The sequence below is a fragment of the Plecotus auritus genome, assembly GCF_963455305.1.
Source record: "Plecotus auritus genome assembly, chromosome: 9".
Classification (NCBI taxonomy): domain Eukaryota; kingdom Metazoa; phylum Chordata; class Mammalia; order Chiroptera; family Vespertilionidae; genus Plecotus; species Plecotus auritus.
Window position 1 is genome coordinate 70,848,633 of NC_137783.1, and position 23,353 is coordinate 70,871,985.

Consider the following 23,353-nt stretch of genomic DNA (forward strand, 5'->3'; position numbering starts at 1 on the left):
ACAATGTAATCAATGCATTGTTTTGTGCTTTCACATTTTTCTCCATTCTCACACAAACATGTATACTTATGTATTTCACTGTTTTTGTGTTTTCTTAAATGAGGTCATTTTATATATGTTATTCTGTATCCTGTTTTCTTTTTCACTTGAAATGAAGATAATGTCAATAAACATAGATTAACTCAAAATAGCTGCAAATGATATAATGTGCATATATGCAATTTGTCTGACCATCCTCTGTCAAGAGCCCATCAGGTTGAATCCAGCTTTTTTGTAACTATAAGAGTGTGATAAACACTCTAGATGTGTACACTTTCAAACAAAAACTTCTATTTCTGTTCAATAAACTCGTAATACTGAGATTGCTAGGTCATAGTATATGTACATTTTAAATTTTAACCAATAATTCCTAATAACATCTCCCAAAAGGTCATAACAATTCACACTCCTACTAATGTATGAAAAAGAGTTCATTTTTCCTCACACCTGACAACTTATTTCATTTTTGCCAATCCCTTGGGGAAGAAGGAAGAATGGTAACTAATTATAATGAGCGTTTCCCTAACTCCCATTCTTTCTTTTTTTTTCTAATATGTTTTTATTGATTTCAGAGAGGAAGGGAGAGGGAAAGAGAAACATCAATGACAAGAGAGAATCATTGACCAGCTGCCTCCTTCATGCCCCACGTTGGGGATCCAGCCCACAACCCGGGCATGTACAGTGACCGAGAATCAAACTGTGACCTTCTGGTCCATAGGTTGACACTCAACCACTGAGCTACGCCCATAGGGCCCTAACTCCCATTTTTTACTGTTTTTACTGTCTGTCTCCTCCAACTATAATAACTATTTGATGAAGGCAGAGACTATGTTTGGTTCACCACTAAATCTTCAGAGCCTAGATCAGGAACTCAAAAAATTGTTGCTGAGTAAATGAATGAGTACCAGTGAGGCTGAGCTTCTTTTCATAAACTTATTACCTATTTGCTTTTCCTCATCCTAATCCCTGGGACTTGTTACCTTCCATGGGAAAAGAAACTCTGTAGATGTGACATGGGGAAGAATCTTGAGATGGGAAGGTAATCCTGGATTATCTGAGTAGGCCCAATCTAATCACAACATGGGTCTTTAAAAAGAAGAACCTGCCCTGGCCTGTGTGCTCACTGGTTAGAGTGTCAGCCTGCACACCAAAGGATCGCAGTTTCATTCCTGCTCTAGGAAAGGTACCTTAGTTGCAGGCTGCTAATAACTTGATTTTCACTTAATGCTGGTCTTCTGACCTATAAATGAAGCACTAAACTCATGGTAATTTGTTACAGCAGCAATAGAGAACTAATACAATAACCTTCCCTGGTTTTCTGTAGATTATGTGACTTTTACCATGAATTTACCTGAATCTCAGAAATGTCATGGATATTAAATCCTTCATCAGATGTACTACAAATATTTTCTCTTAGCCTAACATTGATCTTTTTTACTTTTTGTGTCCTTCACTGTATCAAAAGGTTTTAATTACATGTAATTAAATTTTTGTGGCTTCTGGGTTTTCTGCCTGGCTTAAAATGATCTCTTGCAACTTGAGATTTTATACACACACACACACACACACACACACACACACACACTAGTGGCTCGGTGCACGAATTCGTGCACATTCAAAGGAAATTAATTAGACGAAATATTTTAATATCACTATATGCCCTTTCTCTATAATAGAAGTGTCAACCAAATTCACAATTGACAATGACAGATGGAAACACATGCGTCCAATTGGCGCTAGCGAGAGCTTTATATGTATCATGTGAGTCAAGCTACCCTTTTATAGATATAGAATAAACTTGCTTAATTAGAGCTGCTTTCTAATTTAGCTAAACTTTTTCCAGCCCAGTGAAGCACCCCAACTTCTCTTTCAGGTAATTGTCAGCAACACAGCAGTAAATATCAACACGAAGCAGATTATTATTGTTGATCACACAGGGAGAACAAAGGGTAAAATATTTAACTGCAGCAGTGTTTGACTATATTCTGTGCAGTGAGAAAACCTGAAGTCATTTTCAGGGTCCATCCATTTCTTACTTCTTTTCAATCGGGTCAAGTTTCTAAGCATTCTAAATCTCTGTTTTCTGGCTAATGAAAAGAAAATAGGATTCCACCAAGTCTCCTATCTAGAAATTGATGAAGATACAAATAGCCCTGGCTGGTGTGACTCAGTTGTTTGGAGCATCACCTTGTACCTACTCCAGGACTACCGTGAGGATCAAATGAGATGAGGCACGGGAAAACACTTCACAGACATTTGGTTACAGTGTGCAATGTTTCCACCTGGCTATAAAGCAAGTTGTGTTCCTGGGCTGAAGAAACTGCAAGGAGGCTAGTCGTCGCTAGGGAGAGGAAGCCAGGCATTGCTACATGACGTCATTACCTGGACGGACACTTAGCATATTAGCCTTTTATATATATAGATTCTCCTAAATTATTTTCTAATTTGAAAGATTTTTTTCACTTTTTATATGTAGATTTTTAATCCACCTACAATTGTATTTTTAAATATGTGATATAAGAGTCTAATCAAATTATTTCCTAGATAGACCGTCAATTATGCCAACAAACTATATTAAGTAAATAATCCTTTTCTCTCTGAACTAAAACAGAAGTGAGAGTTTTAACAAGATGCCCTTAAAAGTTATTTTTATCCTTAAAATTCTATGATAACCATTAAAAAATTAAATACTACTTTGCTATTTCTATTAACTTAGAAACAAAATTAAAGTTTGATTAGGGACTATAGCTTTACTCATTGACAATTTTAACATAAACAGAAAACCTGGTGGTTCTTCATTTCTTCTTCTCTCCTTTGCTGAAGTTGCTTTAGTTGCACTTGGAGCTGATTCTCCACTTGCCTCTGCTTGTCCAGGACCTCCTGGTAACGTTCCTTCAACAGGGTTCTCTCTGTCATCATTTTATCCTATTGGTAACATGGAAGAAAAGTGTAATTCCCCAATTTAATTGCAAGAAACACCAGACACCTGCTCAAGGCACTGTGTGGAGCTCTAGTGTCCAAAACTGCAGCTACTAGCCATGTGTGGCTGTGTTAACCTAAACTAATTAAAATAAAAAAATTTAAAATCCAGCCCCTCAGTCACCTCGCCACATTCCAAGTGCTCAACAACTACACATGACTGGTGGCTACCATATTGGACAGCACAGACACGGAACATTTCCACTATCACAAGGAGTTCTAACACAGGAGTTGGCAACCCATGGCCTGTAGACCAAATCCAGCCATTGCTTGTTTTTGTAGATAAAATTTTTATAGAAACACACCATAGTCAATGGCTTAAGAGCTGATTTCACACTTTAATGGCAAAGTGGAATGTTACAACAGAGCACATACATGAAGCCTAAGACATTTATCATCTGACCCTTTAGAGAAAAAGTTTGCCAATCCCTGCTCTAGGAAATAAGAGGAAGGAGGCATTTTATCATCCTTTAAGAGAAAGAATGGGCAAAAACAAAGAACACGTCACCTACCAAAATGCATACAGAAACAGGATTTCTTACATCATTAGCTCTGAAAACTTACAGACCCACAAAGAGGTCTAGGGAACTTGGGATTCAGACTGAGCAAATCAGCAAGCTCTCATATAAAGTAGGGGGCAGAAGCAAGGACCACAGTTCAGCTCTGCCTTCCTCAAATCAGTAAATCAAGAACAGTTGTGGTTACCTTTCAAAGGGGCACTAAAACTTAAAGAGGATCAATTTAAAACTCAGCAGTATAAGGTGGTGGGCAATTGCCATAAACGCATGAAAATAATAGCAAATAAAACTGGAGACCAGTATCTTGAATTGCAACTAAGCTTAATACCTAATGCCACTGCCTTTTAAAAAAAATATATATTTTTATTAATTTCAGAGGAAAGGGAGAGGGAGAGAGAAATAGAAACATTGATGATGAGAATCACTGATGGGCTGCCTCCTCCATGCCCACTACTGGGGGGGTCGAGCCTGCAACCCAGGCATTTGCCCTTGACCAGAATTGAACCAGGGACCCTTCAGTGCGCACGCCAATGCTCTATCCACTGAGCCAAACCAGCTAGGGCCCACTACCTTTTTTAAAGAAAAATACAACCAAATAAAATACAATTCTGGGCCTCTTTTGGCCCAATTGCCTGCCAGTTTTCACCCGATTCAGACTAATACTAAAATGTATTTATAACTTTAGTTGGCCCATTCAATTGCTATACAGTCATCCAAACCCCACATTAAACTATGGGGACAAAGTAAATACTCTATGTAAGTAAACTGATTAGCGTAAGTGCTCAATAAATGAAGACTTCTCCCCCTTTCTCTAGAGGTTCTCTTCTACCCAGCACATCTCCATGAGATCCCTAGTCTCTGGGATCTTTTTACCTGCCCCTTATTAATAACTCCTGAGTTGCTACTCTCTATTTAAGAGTTTTCATTGGCATCATCTGATTAATGTATTTCAATAACTTATTTATTTCCATTTGCCCCTCAAGTACTTCAACATGCTCCACATATTCACTCTTATCTGGTTAATACAAGCACTTTTCCTTTCTCCACTCAATTAACTCATCTTCCCCTAAAGACCTCTACCTGACCCTAGGGTGCTTTCCTAGCATTATCCTTCCTCTCGAAAAATATACATTAGCTATGCATTCCCTAAAGGGGTGGAAGTTTTTGCCACAAAATCAAGAGGACCTAATAGTTTAGCAAAGATAAATGTGAAGTTCTCTTAATTTCAAAAACTAATTGCCTAGGAATAAAATGGGCATATACAACTATATAATACACAAGACTTGATGGCATTTGACTGAAAGCTCAACAGTGTGACAAGACTGCCAAAATAAACCAACAGCTTAAGAAATAGTGACTAAAATGAGAGTTAGAGAACGAGAGGCCCATTGTATTGTGAACTCATTATAGTCTGTCTGGATTATTACATTTTGTTCTCAGGATCACATTTCAAAAGAAACATTGATAAGATAAAACATGTCTAGGTGAAAGGTAACCAGAGTGATGAAAGGACTAAAAACATATTAAAAAAAAAAAATGTTAAAAACATCTGGAGAATGTTTCACCTGGAAAACTTCAGATCTGAGAGCTAAGAGGAAGAAGCAGGGGACAAAACCTTCAAAAATATGTAAGGCGAGCCAAAACCGGTTTGGCTCAGTGGATAGAGCGTCGGCCTGCGGACTGAAGGGTCCCGGGTTCGATTCTGGTCAAGGGCATGTACCTTGGTTGCAGGCACATCCCCAGTAGGGGGTGTGCAGGAGGCAGCTGATTGATGTTTCTCTCTCTCTCATCGATGTTTCTAGCTCTCTATCCCTCTCCCTTCTTCTCTGTAAAATATCAATAAAATATATTTTTAAAAAAATATGTAAGGCGATTGGACAACTTCTCATGGTGGCAGCAGCCGGTGGGGCACTGAAGAGTGGTGACTGAGCTTCAAGCCTGGCGGTGTGTGCCGCCTCCGCCATGGATCCACGCCCCAGCCCCTGCACCCTGATGTAGTGCCTGCCCTGACTGGGGACGATGGCGGAGTATTTCCTGGGCCATAGCATGCTCTGGAGTTCCTTGGACCAAGTGTTCTCTGCCTTCTGGCAGTAGTATCTGAATCCCTACAGCAAACATGTCCTGCGGAAGACATAGTGCACAGGGAGGTGACCCCTGCCCCAGAGACTCCTGCTGGGCCAACCGACTATTTCTTGCCAATACTGCTCACTCAGTGTATGCCCTGGAAGATTCTGTTGTGGACCCACAGAACCAGAGCATGACCACCTTCCCCTGAACATCAACCACACCCGGCTGGTGGTGGTAGAGGAACAATGTGATGACTGTGTGAACTGATTACAGAGCTGGACTGACATCCACTGGGAAGGCTGGGTCTCCTCTAGCTAACCTGGCATTTCCAGAGCTGTCCGGGAATTTGGTCTCTCCTGGTTCAAAAGCAATGTGACCAAGACGATGAAGGATTCTGAATACATCTTGGCCAAGCTGCAACGTGAGGCTCCTTCCAAAAGCCTTGCTGAGACAGCAAAGGAAGCCGAGGAGGAGGCAGAGAACGGCACTGGCAGCACAAAGAAGGCCCAGGACCTTTCTAGCAAGGCAACCACGAAGACGCAGCAGCAGCTTGCGTAGACAGCTGGCCCCGGTGCGGCAGCATGCCAGACCACTAGGCTGTACTCCCTCTGCCCTCCTCCCTCTACTTTATTATTAAAAGTCAACTTCCAGCCCTAACCGGTTTGGCTCAGTGGATAGAGCGGCGGCCTGCAGACTGAAGGGTCCCAGGTTCAATTCCGGTCAAGGGCATGTACCTTGGTTGCGGGCACATACCCAGTAGGGAGTGTGCAGGAGGCAACTGATCGATGTTTCTCTCTCATCGATGTTTCTAACTCTCTATCCCTCTCCCTTCCTCTCTGTAAGAAAATCAATAAAATATATATTCTTTAAAAAAGTCAACTTTCAGCCCCATCTACTTTCTGGGGGGTGGGTTGGAGTGCTGTCTGTTTGGCATGTATAGTGCACAAGACACGTTACCCATGTCTGGGCTGGGCCCACTTCTTTCTATTTAAAATATATTTTTATTGATTTCAGAGAGGGAGGGAAAGGGAGAGAGAGATAGAAACATCAATGGGAGAGAATCATTGATTGGCTGCCTCCTGTAGGTTCCCTATTGGGGATTAAGGCTGCAACCAAAGCATGTGTCCTGACCAGGAATCTTGGTCCATAGGTCGATGCTCAACCAGAGCCACACCAGCTTGGCTGGGCCCACTTCTTTCAGCATCAGGTAGATGAGGGACAGAGGAGCAGAGAGGTGCCATGACTTGCCCAGGGTCACAGTGTGCAGGCAAAATGGTCATAAACATTAGACTGTAAGCTCCATGAGGGCAGGGACCTTAGTTTTGTTCTCTGCTGTGTCCCAAGTACCTGGAACAAGATCTAGCAAATATTTGTTGAATTCAATCCTCCTCGGCTTCCTTTGCTGTCTCAGCAAGGCTTTTGGAAGGAGCCTCACGTTGCAGCTTGGCCAAGATGTATTCAGAATCCTTCATCGTCTTGGTCACATTGCTTTTGAACCAGGAGAGACCAAATTCCCGGACAGCTCTGGAAATGCCAGGTTAGCTAGAGGAGACCCAGCCTTCCCAGTGGATGTCAGTCCAGCTCTGTAATCAGTTCACACAGTCATCACATTGTTCCTCTACCACCACCAGCCGGGTGTGGTTGATGTTCAGGGGAAGGTGGTCATGCTCTGGTTCTGTGGGTCCACAACAGAATCTTCCAGGGCATACATCGAGTGAGTGCACTTCCCCCTCGAAAAAACGTACATAGGGTTAACAAGCAAAAGAGGATTTAGAATTACATAACTCAAGGAAAAATTATAACAAGTTTTAGAGGTTCTGTCCTCACCCCAGAATGAGATCTCACATTAAGAGCTATTTTAAAATGCAACATGCCCTAACCGGTTTGGCTCAGTGGATACAGCATTGGCCTACGGACTGAAGGGTCCCGGGTTCAATTCCAGTCAAGGGCACATGCCTGGGTTGCAGTGGGGAGATGTGCAGCAGGCAGCCGATCAATGATTCTCTCTCAACATTGATGTTTCTATCTCTCTTTCCTGCTCCCTTCCTCTCTGAAATCAATAAAAACTTATTTAAAAAATAAAAATAAAAATAAAAATGCAACAGGCTGCTTTGTGAGCAGTAAGCTTCCCATTTCTGGAAGTGATCAAATAGAAGTTAGCTAACTAACATCAGGAATTTCATAAAGGAGACTCCTGCATCTTTTCTGACTGAGATCACATGACTGGATCTTCTGCATTAATACTTTCATATATCAACAATGACAGATTCAAAGACTTACCAGATTCTTTTCAATATCTTGATCTGTGTTTACCTCTGAATCAGCTGTCTTAAAGTCAGTCTACAAAGACAGAAATAGCATATTCAGAACTGGTCTGTGGCATTTGAAAAGGGAGAATTGCTCTCATACTTTCACCTAAAATCTGTGCAACGAAGAGGCTAACGTGTTGGCTGCACAGCAAGAGCAGCACTGTAGCTCTGGCTAATGGATGCTGACATGCACCCTGCAGGAAGCACTTATCCCCCAGAACACCCAGATGCAGAGGCTACACTCATCGTTACTCAGTGAGAGACATTATATGGAGTCTGTCAGGTTCCTAGTCACCACAATTAGGCAATGGCTCCTGGCTTTACCATTTCTTGAACACCAGGATGAAGCCATCACATAGCACCAAATGGAAATAGTATGACAGCTGCCAGTAAAAAAATGATAAAGAATAATCTCCACCAACCATGAAGAAATGTCTCTTCCCTAAAAAAAAAAAAAAAAGCCCAAATTCCATTGTAATAGTAGAAACTTGATACTTGACCTGTACAGCAATGTTCTGAGAAAGCTTCAGGGAAGAGCTATCCTGATCATCATCCTGATCCACTCTGACTCCTTCAACCCCATTTGCTGGAGATACTACAGGTCGGAAATCCAAGCCTGTGTCCCTGCTCCCTTCCTTTAGGATGGAGGCTTGTGGGGACTTCTCTTCAGGACAATTCCCGGAGGCATGTTGCTTTGCATGGCCCCCTGCCTTAAGAGACCGAGTGACAGGATGGAGGCTCTCCCGGAGGCACGGATTCCCCTCCTCTCCTGCTGTGCTGGCCACGTCCTTCAAATCAGACTGAGACCCACCGCCAGAAAGACCAAGGGCTGTGGCTATCAAGTTTTCTCCTAAAACCGCCTGGTGCGCTGCTGAGGTGTCACCTGCTGACGAACCAGGATTCTGCTCTGGTTGTTCCAAATGGACATTTCTGTTATTCTCCTTGGTTATCGTTTGGCTACTTACACTTGACAGAGGTGAGTTCTTGTACTTCTGTGCAGGGTCTTTGGGGCTACCAAAACACAAGACAAAAAGTTTCTCTCTTCACTCAGTCTTAAAGAGGGTTAAATACACAATACTTCTAACATAATCACTAAAAGAACAAAACTGGACTATATAAACCCCTGAAATTATCAAAATGAAAAGGAACTTCCTTTCTATCCAGTGATTTTATCACACGTGCAGGGAGCACAGCTTGGTGGTTAAGAACCTGGATTCTGGCCCCGGCTGGTGTGGCTCAGTTGGTTGAGCAACGTCCAGTGCAACAGAAAGGTTGCCAGTTCAATTCCCAGTCAGGGCACATGCCCAGGTTTTGGGCTTGATCCCCAGTAGGGGGCATGCAGGAGGCAGTCGATCAATATTTTTCTCTCACATTGATGTTTCTCTCACTCTCCCTTCTCTCTCAAGTCAATAAAAATATCTATTCTTTTAAAAAGAACCTAGGTTCTAGAGATAGTCTCCAGTTATTGACGACACATAAGTGACTGAAAATCCAAAAATCTTTGAGGGCCAAGTTGAATAACTTTTAGAGATACAGAGGAAATAGCCTAATGCTAGTTAGAATATTTCATTTAGTTACATGTATTAATTTAGTTACATATATTTTAATAAAATACCAATTTAGAAACAGTTTTTATTCCACCCTCATGTTTCACAAAAATAATTTTCATTCAAACTCATTATACAGATCTCTGACCAGAACCACTTTTTAGGTTCTTCAAGTTTTCCAGAGCATAGCATCTTCACTTCAAGCTGTGTGAAATACAAACACTTTTGAATCCAAAACTGAAGCTAAGCTGTCAATAGAAATTTTATCCCAGACAAGTACATACATGTACAACACTGGGATAGTTGTTTTATTGTTTATCACAAACTTAACATATTGTGTTTTTGTTGTTATTGTTTCTTAATCCTCACCTGAGAATATTCTTTCCATCGACTTTCAGAGAGAGAGGAAGGGAGGGAAGGTGGGAAGAGAAGGAGAAGGAAGAGAGAGAGAGAGAGAGAGAGAGGGAGAGAGATTGGTTGCCTCCTGCATACACCCCGATCAGGGTCAGGGATCAAACCTGCAACCCAAGTATGTTCCCTTGACCAGATACCGAACCTGCCACCCTTCGTTGCATGTACTGGCCAACACTCTAAGCACTGAGCAACACCAACCAGGGCAACATATTGGTTTTTAAAGAGATCTTTAAAACCTATTTACAGTGATATCCAACATTCACAACTATAAATTTTTCATCCAGGAATAATGACTAAAGCTGTGTTAAATTTCTTTTTTTAAAAAAAAACTGGTTTTGTCGACTGATGCCCTAAAGCACCGCACACTAGAATGAGGCATCAGCTCACTATCCTTGCTTTCCTTAATAGTACTTGCTGTTCAAAATAAAACAACTGAGAGAGCATCTTGCATTATGAAAATCTTTATAAATACTCCAAGCTGATTCCTTGCTAGGAGTTAACTGAGGGACGAGGGGGCACCTAATTACAAATTTGGGCATGAGTAGTATCTGGATGGAATGCTGACTCTGTTATTTAGTAGCTGTTTGACTCTGGGCAAATTACTTAACTTTATTTTTAAAAGAGAATATTACCTACCTATTACAATTATTGTGAGGATTACATGAGACAATGTTTCTAAAGTGTTTAGTACAATGCCTGGCACATAGTAAACACTCAATAAACCTTAACTGGTAATATCATTACTAGCAGTATGTGGCTGATTTTATTTATAAAATGAAGATCCAAGTTTATGGTTAGGCTTACTTAACATTTGCCCCATTACCCATTCACTAGCAAACTTCTGTTCATTTAAACAAATATTTACTAAGTACTCTGGAACCAGACAAGCCTGGGTTCAAACCCTGACTCCAACATAGCTTGGTAACCTTGGGCAAGTTACTAACCTCTCTGTGTCTCAGTTTCCTCACTTGTAAATAGGAATAATATTAGCACCTACCTCCTGGTATTGTTGGGAGGATTAAATGTGTTAATATATATAAAGCTGTTAGTACAGTATTATATATTGTATTAAGTCCTAGGTACTCTAGAAAAGAGCTGAAGTAGACTATACAGTCAATTTAGTGCAACCCTGTACATACACTGTGCCAAGCACTGTAAGATAGAAGGTTGGGTAATCATAATCCCTTCCCTCAAGAGTTCACATGGAAGGCAAAATCTATACTAATAAAAGCATAATATGCTAATTAGACCAGATGTCCTTCCAGACGACCTTCTGGACAGACGAAACCAGGGCTTCGAGGGAAGCCTGGGTCTCGGGTGCCTGCTGGTGGCCTGAGGGAAGCCTGGGTCCTAGGTGCCAGAGGGAAGCCAGTGCCAGCAGCTGGGGAAAGGAAGGCCTATTCTTGCACGAATTTCGTGCATTGGGCCTCTAGTATATACATAAAGCAGTAAGCCATATTACCAAAGCTATCTACAGACACAGATATATAAACACAAACACACATGATTAACTGTATATATATATATGTACCTATGAGTATATATGTTATATAGAAGATGTATATCTGAGTATACATATGTATAACATATAAACACATACTAAAGTGAACATATAATCCATGTAGGATAGAATGAGGACATATTCTCACTTTTGGATGAGTTTGACCACCTGTATTCTGTCAACAAATATTATCATGTCTGCTGACCGTCAGACACTGTTAGAAATATAAACATAGATCAGCTAGTCCTTACCTTCAAAAAGCTTAACCCAGCGCAGTGCTACTAGAGCCAAAAAGAGGAAAGACCAGCTACACTTCCGTAAGAGGCCCTTAACCCCCCAAAAATCTTCCGTCAAGAACCCCTACCTTACCTTAGACCATCTAGCAGACCTTCTTCTGATTTGGAAGCACAGGGACTAGAGGAGGATTCCGGAGGATTGGGGGCATTGGCCACACCAGCTACCTCGGGCGCTGCCATCATGCTCTGTACATCCAGAAACAAATGACAGGCTACAAGTTTCACATTTTAAAAACAAATGTTCTTCCACCCTCAGAATGTCCACACAACACAGTTTTTCCAGGAAAGAAACAAAGTTGGCTCCAGGAGAAAACACTTGAGTATTCTATAGCATTGGTATTAAAGCCATCGTAGGCAAACGGGTCCCAGCGAATCAATCCTCAGGAACCACCATATTTATGTAAATATCTAGGAGTGTGTGCAAAGCTTTTTTCACTTTTGGCAGAAATGCAGTCATTTAAAACATCAAACTAGAGCCAGGGAGAATCTTTCAAATGGCCCACACACCTACCTTGCCTAATATCATTTACAAAGGATGCAATTTTTGGCCTGATAGTAACAATATCGTTTTAAATCATTTTATTGCTGTTACATTAAAAGCATTCTCCATTAATATAAGAGAAGTTTTAGGGAAAAGCAATGTTGTATTGGGCAACCCAAGTGTCTTTTACTGTCAGCAAGCTCCCCACGGAGGGGTAAGTCGGATAACCACTGACCAAGGACAGGACTCTTCCAAATTACTACAGGGGTGCAAGAGGGTGGGAATCTGGGTTACCCCAGCATGACAATGAGCTGAAAACAGGGTAAGCCAAGTAATGGGAACCGGAACAGATGACGTTCTTTGATCAAAAGGTCATCTTTTATGTTGCAAGACAAACTCATGGCCCTCTAATGGGGGAAAAAATATAGGGGGAGGAGGGTATGTAACATAGGGTTAGTTTAAATTAATTGATTTTTAATAGTTATCACAGGTACACCCCGGAACCTACAAGAGCCCATAGGGCAAGTATGGAGACTGCTGTGTTAACACTTCAGTCACAAGCCAGAGATCCCCGTGCCTCAGTTTCCCCCATTATACAAAGGTCCTAGGAGAAAATGGGCCCCCAAATCGCCATTACTGCTCCCTCAGGTGCAAGCCTCCTGCCCCAACACAGCCCGGGGACCGGTAAACGAAGAGCAGGGTGGGGGGGAGCACGGCGGGCTGCAGCGCGGGACGAAAAGTCGAATGTGCCGAGGGACGCCCCGCACCGCAACCCGGGGCGACCACCGCCGAGGCGGCCACGGCGAGAGCGACGGGTCCTCGGGGGCGGACGAGAAGGGACAATGGGTGGAAGCAGCGCCGGGTGGCCACCGCCGCCCTCCAACCCGCTAAGGGGGCGGCTACCTCGGGCACGTCGCCTCCGCACCTTCCCCTCGGCCCGCACACCGCGGGCAGCCCCCGCCACACTCCTAGGCCAGGACCCCCACACGCAGCTCCCGGCGCCTCCACGCCCCCCATTTGCCTCCCGCCCCCCCGCGTCGCACCCCGGCCGGTGCGCCGACCCGCACCCCCTTGGGCTCCGCTCCGCCGGGAAGGAATCGGGGGGAGGGACGGGACGCACCTGAGCGGGCGGAGCGGGGGAGGGGGCGGCCGGGCCTCGGGGGAGGGCCGATCGCTGGCGGCGGCGCACCTCCCACTTCCGGCGGCGCGAGAGGAGGGGGCGGGGCGCGGCCGCAGGAGGAGCGGCGCGGGGACCCGGCCGCCCCCGACGGCGCCCCCTGGCGGCCAGAGCCGGCACTACCGAGGGGACGCGGCCGCGCGGGAGCCCCTAAGCCACAGGCGGACTCGCAGGGACGCAGGGACGCAGGAACGCGAGGAGGAAGATGCTGTTGCGAGAAGGAAGGAGACGCGTGGAGGGGGCCGCTCTAGGAGGGACTCAGGGACTGTGGGGACCACGGCTGTCTGAGAGGAGAGGAACGATGTGCTTGTAAAGGTCACAACCGAAATGCCCTTTCCAGAGGACATCATGGGGAAGACGACGCCTCTGGGGAGATCCCCGGGGGCTGGAGACGGCGGGGCCCCGCGAGGAGGCCGCCGCGGCGCGCGCTGCTCCCGGGAGAGGCCCGAGGGTCGGCCCTCGCGCCGGCGCCTGCGGCCGCGCCCGCGCTGATTGGCTGTGGCGCCGGGCGGAAGTGACGCCGCTGTCACGGGCTCGGGCACCCGGGAAGCCGTGAGTTTCCGCAGGGAGGCGGCGGGCCGCGCCGGTGAGTTGGAGCTCGGTCGGGACGGAGCTAGGAAGTCGGTAGCCCGGAGCGGGTCGCCGGGTCCAAGGGCGAGGGCGCTGCACAGGGCGCCTTCAGTCCGGCGGGGGCGCCCGGGATCCGAGCCCGGACCGCGCGGTCCCCGTGAGGAGAGGCGCTGTGGCGGGGCGCGGGGGTCCCGGGCGCGGAGCGTGTGCGCGGGAGTCTCTGGGGAGCGGGACCTGGACTGGCTGCCGTGTTACTCCTCTCCCTTGGCACCTGAGAGCTGTCGGGGTGCGCCAACAGTTGGGTGAGGCTAAGACCTGCTTTCGGGGGTATTCACGGTTCTTTTCCGGGAAGCCTGGGGGGTAGAGGACTCCGGCTGGAGGGAAGGACGAGTGTGGTCAGCTTTCTCTTCTCCGGGAACCTGCACCTCCCGAGACGGAAGGAGACTGCCTAGGTGTGTCCTTATCTGGCTGACGAACAAGGTTTTGTTTTACTTAGTAGGTGTGCACACTGGCCAAGTCCCCGGCTATCTTGGGACTGTGGGGGCTGCTGGAAGGCAGGGAGCACTTTGAGAAGAACATGGCTGGGAACCGCAAAGGAACAGAAAGGAGATGTGGAATTCAGAACTTTGAAGGGAAGTGTTAGATGGTCAAAGTTCCCTTCTCCCTTTCCAAAGAGACTTTGGGAAAACACCCACTTTTCTGTAATGTTTTGAGTCAGACCCATTTGGCATCTGTGTGAGTACTCAGCTTTGCCTCAGCGCCCCACCAGCGGAGGGCAGAGGCTTCCACTGGGGCCCAGCCACGCACAGATGCACCCATGCTGGGCACCCATTCACCTGTTCCTGTCCCACCGTAGCCCACCAGTTAGTTCTAATCTGGCCCTTCTGCCAAACCATGGATGGCATTCCCGGGTTTGAAGCCTGAGCCTTCCCTTCCAAGCCAACCTGCTGAGCTAGTGACCAAGGGCAGCGCTTTTGTGCTGCACGCCAGTCATTTCTTCTCTCCTGGTTGCCCCCTTGCCCTGATGCCTGTTCTGCTGCGTTTGCATTCTCGGATTTTCCCCATTTCCCCTGCCTCCTGCCCACTCTCACTTCCCCTGGCATCCTTCTGATACTGAAATCAGGAAGTTAACTACCACCTTGGCTTCTAGGAAGCATTGCTACCTACTTTTTTTTTTTTTTTTTAATGCCTCCTACAAGCCCCCTCTTGGGGATTGAGCCTGCAACTTGGGCATGTGCCCTGACCGGGAATTGAACTAGGGACCTCTTGGTGCATGGGATCACACTCAACCAACTGAACCACACCAGTCAGTTGTGGAGTTTTGGTAACAGTTCAAGCCTCTTCTAGGCCTCTGGGAAGAAAAGAAAGAAGAGAGCGTGGTACGATGTTAGGACAAGAAGTAGAGTTTCTGGTTTTGTGCTGATTTGGCCTTCCTGGCCCCGTTCTGTTCCAGTCTATGCCTTGAGGTCCCTGGAAGTGATACTTGATGACTGGCAGTTTCTTTGGTTGCAGGTCCTGGAGTTCATGGTGAGCCTCTGTTTGCTCCACTGAGTTTGGGAGGATACAATTTCTTTTTTTCTCAGGGTCTATCCACAGGTCTGCAGTCTGTGCTCAGAGTCAACAGAACTCACCGTGAAAGTGATGCGTTTTCTCCAATTGCACAAAATGAGCGTGAGGTGGTTAGCCAGACCAGGAGCGCAACCTCGTGTAGAGTCCAGGTGGGAATGGGGCCCACTGCGGGGAGTTAGCCCTGAGGACAGCTGGCCGAGAAGTCAGCTGGGGAAAGATTCTTATCTTCAAGTAAGGGAGGAGGGTCTCTTCTAAAGAACAGTCCTGATTCTGCCAGTAATTTGTGGGAGTGGTGGGACTTTTGAGCCCTTTTGATGGCAACACTGGAGAGAGCAGCATGGTGCCTGTTAGCACTGACGTGCTGCTTGGCTACCTAGTGAGGTGGGCATTGGTCCATTGCACCGTGGAGGTGCTCGCTGGGGTTAGTACTGGCCCACACTCCACCTGGCGCTATCCCTGTTGGTCAGAGATAAATTTGAATACAAAGAGGGAATCACATGTTTCCTCATTGAAAGGAGCGGATTGGGGTTTCCAGTTGTACCCTGATGCTCCGTCCCCCTCTGAGATCCTGCAGTTCTCAGCTGTCTTATCTCCCATGTCCTTTCTCTTTGTCTGCAGCCTACTGTTCTGATGCAGAAGGGGAGGCAGAAAGTGCCACATTTGGATGCCCCCCTGGGCCTGCCCACCTGCCTCTGGCTGGAATTAGCTGGACTCTTCTTACTGGTTCCCTGGGTCATGGGCCTGGCAAGGACAGGTGGGCCTGAGGCCCAGAGCCCAGGGGGGCTGAGTTGGGCTGTGCATCTGGACAACCTGGAAGGCAAGGGACAGGAGGAGACTGTGGAGCAAAAGGCAGATGCCTTGGCCCGGGCAGCAGGACTGGTGAATGCTGGGCGCATCGGGGAGCTCCAGGGGCACTACCTCTTTGTCCACCCAGCTGGGCACCAGTCAGACCAGCAGGTAGATGCCATCCGGCAGCAGGCAGAGGCCGTGTTAGCCAGACATGAAGCTGTGCACTGGCACTCAGAGCAGAAACTGCTAAAGCGAGCCAAGCGCAGCGTCCACTTCAATGACCCCAAATACCCACAGCAGTGGCACCTGGTAAGTCCAGCCCTACAGCTTTCAGCTTCAGATGGGTAGATTCTGGATATCCAATTCTCTTTTTAAAATATTAATTAATTACTTTTTTATTGATTTGAGAGAGAGAAATATCAGTATGTTGTTCCGCTTATTTATGCATTCATTGGTTGACTCTTGTATGTGCTCTGACCAGGGATTTAACCCGCCACCTTGATGTATCTGGACAACACTCTAACCAACTGAGCTACCCGACCAGGCTATCCAGTTCTTTAGTGAACTCTTGACTGTATTACTTTTCAGCTTGCCTGGACTTTTCAGCTTGCCTGCAGAGACATTTCTGTGGGCTTCGGTGGTGTGTTTCTTCCTCGGGCTCCATCTTCCCTGTGCTCATCTCTAGAGAGCCCGTGGGCTACAGTGGTCAGGGCCTGGGTGCTGGGGCCAGGCTGCCTGGGCTCAAGTTCCAGCTCTGCCACTTACTAGCATGTGCCTTTGGGCAAGCTGCCTAACCTCTCTGTGCCTCAGTTTCCTTCTCTATAAATGGGAGATTTTATTTTATTTTTGGGAGAATTTAAAAGTACCTCTTGTAGAGGTAGTAAGGATTAATGAATTAACATGTGAGTCCCTAATACATGATAAACACTTTATAGTGTAAACTACTAACATAATATAATCTATATATATAAAAGCCTAAGCGACCGTTATGACCCAACAACCAGAGTGACCAGAATGACCAGCCAGTAGCTATGACATGCACTGACCCAGACCTTGCTGCTGGGGCCCGTCAGCCCCAAATCTGGTTCACCCGCACCCCGGACCCAGACAGGAGGGAGGAGGGAGCCCGATTCCTTATGAAATCGGCCGTTTGTTAGCTTGCTGCTAGGTCCAACCTCCCACGGTCCCTCCCTACAGTAGACGGCCACCCCCCGCCCCCATCAGCCCCGATTATCGGCCAGGCTGAGGGACCCCACCTATGCACAAATTCTTGCACTGGGCCTCTACTGTTATAATATACATTATGGAGCATAATAATTGTATTAGCCAACCTTAAGCCTAGCCAGCATTTCATCTATTTTTTTTAATCTTTATTGTTGAAAGTATTACATATTTCCCCCATTAACCCCTTCTAGCTCGCCCCACCCCCCACCCTACCATTTCATCTTTATTGCCCATGAATGCTGCCACCCTTTGCTGTTTACCTAGGTTGTGGCAAAGCTCTCACTTGTCCCTCCTTGACTCTGCCCCCACCTGGACCTCTTGGCTCTTTGATGGCAGCCAAGAGGAGAAAGGGGCCGCATTGCTGTGAGCTGTGCTATCTGTCCCTGGATTCCCAAGGCCCTGACACAGTTCCTGACCCTGTCTGTCCTGCAGAATAACCGGCGGAGCCCCGGCAGGGACATCAACGTGACAGGTGTATGGGAACGCAACGTGACGGGGCGAGGGGTGACTGTGGTGGTAGTGGATGATGGAGTGGAACACACCATCCAGGATATTGCACCCAACTATGTGAGTGGCCCTGGGGTGACCCCTCCCACCTCCATTTCTCACCTCCTTCATAATGCCTCAAGCTTGTCCCCTTTCTTAGAGGTCTAAGAGCCAAACAGAAGGGCCTGGTGGGATGGTGTTCATCTTCTCCTTCCCCAGCCAGCATTCCAGACTGGCAGTTAAGACATGGAGTGGCTCTATCTCAGTAAGGGAGAGGGTCCCAGGTGATACTAACCAGGTCCTGTCGCAGCTCCCTGCCCTGGGGAGAAGGAGTAGAGCCCTAGGCAACTGCCCTCTCCACACTGTTCTGAGCACCTTCCTCTCTAACGCCTGGCCTTTACGTAGCCCTACATTGTTTTTATCCCAGGTTTCCACGTGGTGGAGCAGTTTTCTGGACACATTTCTATAATGGACGAGAGAGAAATTTCCTAAGAATGGTGGCACTTCTCAGATTTGCCCTGGGGTCCTGCCTCATATCTTGTAGCCCATGTGGTTTTCAGAGAGAGATGGTCTTGCTGCCCTGGCTTGGAGCCCAAACTCCCTCCCTGAGCTCTAAGATCTGACCTCTTAGAACCAGTTAGTGACCACATGTTGCCCCCACACAATGTTTCAGAGCCCTGAGGGCAGCTATGACCTCAACTCTAATGACCCTGACCCCATGCCCCACCCGGATGTGGAGAATGGCAACCATCATGGCACTCGATGTGCGGGAGAGATTGCTGCGGTGCCTAACAACAGCTTCTGCGCAGTGGGAGTGGCATATGGGAGTCGCATAGCAGGTACCTTCCAGTTTAGCCTCAGTTGGTCTCCCCTGTGATAGCAGTCTTCATTCCCTACCCCAGCCCCCGGCTGTGTACTGCCTTGGTCCGACCCTCAACACACACAGCATAGAACAAAGTATAAGCTTATAATAAAGGTCTATAGGACAAATCAGTTCACTGGTATTTTTTTCAATGCAGTGGTGTTTTAGGTATGCATTTAGCAGCAAGTCCCACCGTATAAAACTGCTAAAAGTGGGAATGCTCTTGATGCAGGATGGAGCCCGGTCCCACCTGCTCAGTTGCCTCTTCCCTTTTTCTGATCTTGGTTGTGCCCCAACTCATTACAATGATACCTCCTTTACTTATGTGTGCTACACTTGTATTTGCAATTTACCAAACACCTTCTCATCTGCCCTTCCTCCTTGACCCCACGCGTCTGTGGAGGCTCCTCTCCCAGCTCTCCAGCTCCCCAGCTCCCAGTTTTTTTGATGGTCGCTGTCTGCTCTCCATCCTTTCAAGAGATCTGAGAAGCCCTGGCCTCCACTTGGGGGTTGTTCTGTGGCTCCTTCGCCTCTCAGGCTTTGTCCATCAAGCCCAAGGTGAAGGGAATGAATGGGGAAGCCCTCCCCATGATTCCTCGTAAATGCTTAGAATGCACCAAATGCTTACCAGTGGTTGGCAAACTGCGGCTCGCGTTTTGCCGCTCTGTTGACTAATGAGTTTGCCCACCACTGGCTAAGACCAACTAAATTGGTTGTATTCCTCCTACACTCCAGCAGAGGGCAGCAGCCCTCTGTAAATGAGGCTACGCGGGGAGCCAGAAGCCTTCATGGTCCAAATCCCTTCTGAAAGCCCCTTAGGTCCCTACATTGTCACAGGACGTGGCCACCCATTCTGGAGGGTGAAATTAGGCATACATGGGAATAATTGATGGTAACGAGTACCTTTTATTGAGCGCCTTCTATGTGTCAAGCAGCACACCCGTGTTTTACATGATTAAGGATGCAAATAGGGAAACTTGGCTACCTACATTCTACCCTATGCCTTTCCCACCAGATCCCATGATTCTTGAAGTCTAAGATTTAGCATTATATTTTAAAAAGTATTTCAGGATAGGTACATACACATGGTATAAAGAACACAAGCGCACTTAGGGGGAAAAGTAAATCTCCACATATGGCTCCCCGCCCTCTAGGTCCCCATCTCGGGACAAGCATTCTTGAGGAGCTAATGTGGCCTTTGCTGCCTAGGTATCCGGTTACTAGATGGACCCCTGACAGACAGCATGGAGGCTGTGGCGTTCAACAAGCACTATCAGATCAATGACATCTACAGTTGCAGGTGAGACAGAGCCAGGCACAGGTGAGAGGGCCAGAGGCTTGGATACCTGAGACTAATTCTCCAATAAAAGAACAGCAAAATGAGCTGACTCCAGCAGGTTCCAGCAGGGTCTGCTCCTTTGGTTCAGCCTATCAGCCCATTGCCCTCCTTTCTCCAGATCCCCAGCCACTGGGTTCTTAGTCTTAAGCAGGGGTGGGCAAACTTTTTGACTCGAGGGCCACAATGGGTTCTTAAACTGGACCGGAGGGCCGGAACAAAAGCATGGATGGAGTGTTTGTGTGAACTAATATAAATTCAAAGTAAAGGAGTGGAGGGGAGAGCAAGAGAACCAGATAGAACAGCCGGATCCGGCCCGCAGGCCGTAGTTTGCCCAAGGCTGGTCTTAAGCCTCATGTCACCCCAGTCATCAGGTTGCCACATGAGGAGTGCACCAGCTTTTTAATAAGCTCATCGGCCTCTGAGAGCAAGTGGGCTTTCCTCTTCCCCAGCCAAGCTGAGTGCCCAGCACCAGTCCCCTTGCCCTGCACACAAACACACCTACAGCTTCAGGTTGTGGTTGTGTTTGGGTCAGGTGAGATTAAGGAGAAACAGATTGGGCTGCCCCCATGGCACTGATGGCACCTGTTCTCCCTAGCCAGTACCTCCATTAAATCCATGACATCCGCAGTGTCATTTCCTCTTGGAGAAGGAATGGAGAGTCCTTGTGGGTGCTCTTCCATCAGGCCTAGTCATAGATCCCAAATCCAGAGGGGTGCCCCCTGTCCCTGTCCACCATGATGTTCTGTCCCCTGCTTCCTGGACCTGAGGAAGGGTTTTAGGAGCAGGTTAAAGTAGTCCTAAACTGGGAAAGTTTCTAAGGATAAGAACCTCAGCACACACTTCTCTTTTCCACTTTGGAGTGGGGGCTGAATCTTTGACCCTTCTGACCTTTCATCATGGGAGGCCCGACCTGGAACCTTGAGAGGAGAGCAGGAGCCCAGGCAGGGGCGGCTGGCCGAGCCTGGGGACCTGGGAGGGCGCCACAGCCTGGCTCCGGCCCTCCCTCTGGTGTTTCTCCACAGCTGGGGCCCAGATGATGATGGGAAGACAGTGGATGGCCCTCATCAGCTTGGAAAGGTACCTGACCTGCAGGAAGCCTGAAGGAGACCCAGGGCACACCCTCCGTTCAGTTGTAGGGGGACAATGCAGGTCACTCCCTCACCCCACCCCATCTTCAGGGCCAGGCCTGTGCCATCTGATCCGGCACCTCCTTTCGGAAGAGCATTCCTAATTGGGGACAGGAGGGTGGAGGGGGGTCACAGGTTCTGAGAGAAAGGGAACAGGCTCTCAGATGGCTCCCTATTTCTGGCCTCCCCGCTCTGATGAGCGGAGTGCATCCATCAACAGCTGCTTAACTACCAGCTTCCTCCTCTCCTTGTGTCCACCTTAACCCTCTTCACCTGGCCCAGGCTGCTGGGCTGTGCTCTGTTCTAGAAGGGGAGGACAGGGCAGTCTGTAAAGAAGGTGGAAGTCTGATGAGTTTCCCAACTGATTCCCGGGCATTCTTGCTCCTCAGGCCGCCCTGCAACATGGGGTGATCGCTGGCCGCCAGGGATTCGGGAGCATCTTTGTGGTGGCGAGTGGCAATGGGGGCCAGCACAACGACAACTGCAACTATGACGGCTACGCCAACTCCATCTACACGGTCACCATAGGTAGTACCCCTGTGCTTCCGTGTGCATGTGCATGTGCCTGTGGTGAGGGACTGTATCCTGGTGCGTGTGCCTGTGGTGAGGGACTGTATCCTGGTGTGTGTGCCTGTGGTGAGGGACTGTATCCTGGTGTGTGTCACTCTGTGATGAGGGACTGTATCCTGGTTTGTGGGTCACTCTGTGGTGAGGGGACTGTATCCTGGTTTGTGGGTCACTCTGTGGTGAGGGGATTGTATCCTGGTTTGTGGGTCACTCTGTGGTGAGGGGATTTGGTGTGTGTGTGTCACTCTGTGATGAGGGACTGTATCCTGGTGTGTGTGTCACTCTGTGGTGAAGGACTGTATCCTGGTTTGTGGGTCACTCTGTGGTGAGGGGACTGTATCCTGGTTTGTGTGTCACTCTGTGGTGAGGGACTGTATCCTGGTTTGTGGGTCACTCTGTGGTGAGGGGACTGTATCCTGGTTTATGGGTCACTCTGTGGTGAGGGGACTGTATCCTGGTTTGTGGGTCACTCTGTGGTGAGGGGATTGTATCCTGGTTTGTGGGTCACTCTGTGGTGAGGGGATTTGGTGTGTGTGTGTCACTCTGTGGTGAGGGACTGTATCCTGGTGAGTGTGTCACTCTGTGATGAAGGTACTTGGCTTGCACATGCATGTGTGTGTGTGTGAGTGTGCGACTCACCGGTAAGGAGAATGTACTTGGGAAGCCCCATCCTCTGTGTGTCTGAGTGTGAGCAGGACCTTCCCTGAGAGTCAGAGAGTGCGAGGGTCTCAACCTGCTCTCGCGGCTTCTTTGGAAGTCGCCATGCCTGACAAGGCTTTCAGCCCAGCATGTGGAGGTAATCTGCCGCCTGCACCCACCACGGCTGGTTAAGCTTCCGTTCTGCCATCTTCCCATGACCCACCTGCCTCCTGCCCCTCATCCTGTGCTCCCACCACAGCATTGCCCAGTGTACTTCTGTTTTTACCTGGCTTACGCCCTGACTTTAGACTTCTTGAGATCAGACTGTCCTTTTCCTCGTGGCCCGAACCCCTCACGTGTGTGTGACACTGTTGACACTGAAGGCTAAGGAAAATGAGTGTGTGAGTGTATGAGGGTTGCGGAGGTGGGATGCCCCGGTGGTATCCTGGGGCGAGCCTACTGCGAGAACAGTATTTAGGGCACAGAACACCCTCTGCCACTTGACGGGGCCTGTTCAAGTGAGGAGTGTGACACTCAAGGCCCTTGGGCCACTGAATCATTTTTCAAACTCAGGACCACCTCTAGCTGGTAACTGAAAGGTAACTCTGCTATTACCGGCTTTCGTCTCAGCTCCCATCCCTGCCCTGCCCCCAGGTGCTGTGGATGAGGACGGACGGATGCCGTTTTACGCAGAGGAGTGTGCGTCCATGCTGGCGGTCACCTTCAGCGGTGGGGACAAGATGCTCAGGAGCATTGTAAGTACCCCCTCATGCACTCCTGGCCCCTGGCCCATAACCCTGCACCCCCATCCTGTGCTCAGCCGCATCTTCCCTCACAGACCTGTGACTGGGGG

At 47.9% G+C, this 23,353-nt stretch overlaps 2 protein-coding genes and 1 pseudogene across 9 annotated transcripts in view; 2 read left to right on the forward strand and 1 right to left on the reverse strand.

The window, feature by feature from the left end:
- RNF214 (ring finger protein 214) overlaps positions 1–13,358 on the reverse strand; it is a 38,881-nt gene extending 25,523 nt beyond the window's left edge. Inside the window, exons 1-5 of one of the 4 annotated variants that reach the window (XM_080688111.1) lie at positions 13,272–13,358; positions 11,744–11,856; positions 8,878–8,923; positions 7,884–7,943; positions 2,824–2,964 (exon numbers count right to left, since the gene is read on the reverse strand). In XM_080688111.1, coding sequence (XP_080544237.1) covers positions 2,824–2,964; positions 7,884–7,943; positions 8,878–8,923; positions 11,744–11,853 — 357 coding nt within the window. In that variant the 5' untranslated portion in view covers positions 11,854–11,856; positions 13,272–13,358. Of the gene's footprint in view, positions 1–2,823; positions 2,965–7,883; positions 7,944–8,412; positions 8,924–11,743; positions 11,857–13,054; positions 13,103–13,218; positions 13,241–13,271 lie in introns of those variants that run through there. The other 3 variants (XM_080688109.1, XM_080688112.1, XM_080688110.1) reach the window with 3 other exon arrangements.
- LOC308257734 (PRELI domain-containing protein 1, mitochondrial-like) lies at positions 5,556–6,161 on the forward strand (annotated as a pseudogene). Its single transcript has one exon. The product of its transcript is annotated as a PRELI domain-containing protein 1, mitochondrial-like (transcript).
- A 470-nt stretch (positions 13,359–13,828) lies between the features above and the next one.
- The window catches only part of PCSK7 (proprotein convertase subtilisin/kexin type 7), a 30,084-nt gene continuing 20,559 nt past the window's right edge, over positions 13,829–23,353 (forward strand). For 2 of the 4 annotated variants that reach the window (XM_080642863.1, XM_080642865.1), the window contains exons 1-9: positions 13,829–13,914; positions 15,482–15,616; positions 16,086–16,565; positions 17,913–18,047; positions 18,640–18,805; positions 20,038–20,128; positions 21,190–21,244; positions 21,684–21,822; positions 23,155–23,255. In XM_080642863.1, coding sequence (XP_080498989.1) covers positions 16,098–16,565; positions 17,913–18,047; positions 18,640–18,805; positions 20,038–20,128; positions 21,190–21,244; positions 21,684–21,822; positions 23,155–23,255 — 1,155 coding nt within the window. In that variant the 5' untranslated portion in view covers positions 13,829–13,914; positions 15,482–15,616; positions 16,086–16,097. Of the gene's footprint in view, positions 14,201–15,481; positions 15,617–16,085; positions 16,566–17,912; positions 18,048–18,639; positions 18,806–20,037; positions 20,129–21,189; positions 21,245–21,683; positions 21,823–23,154; positions 23,256–23,353 lie in introns of all 4 variants that reach the window. The other 2 variants (XM_080642864.1, XM_080642862.1) reach the window with 2 other exon arrangements.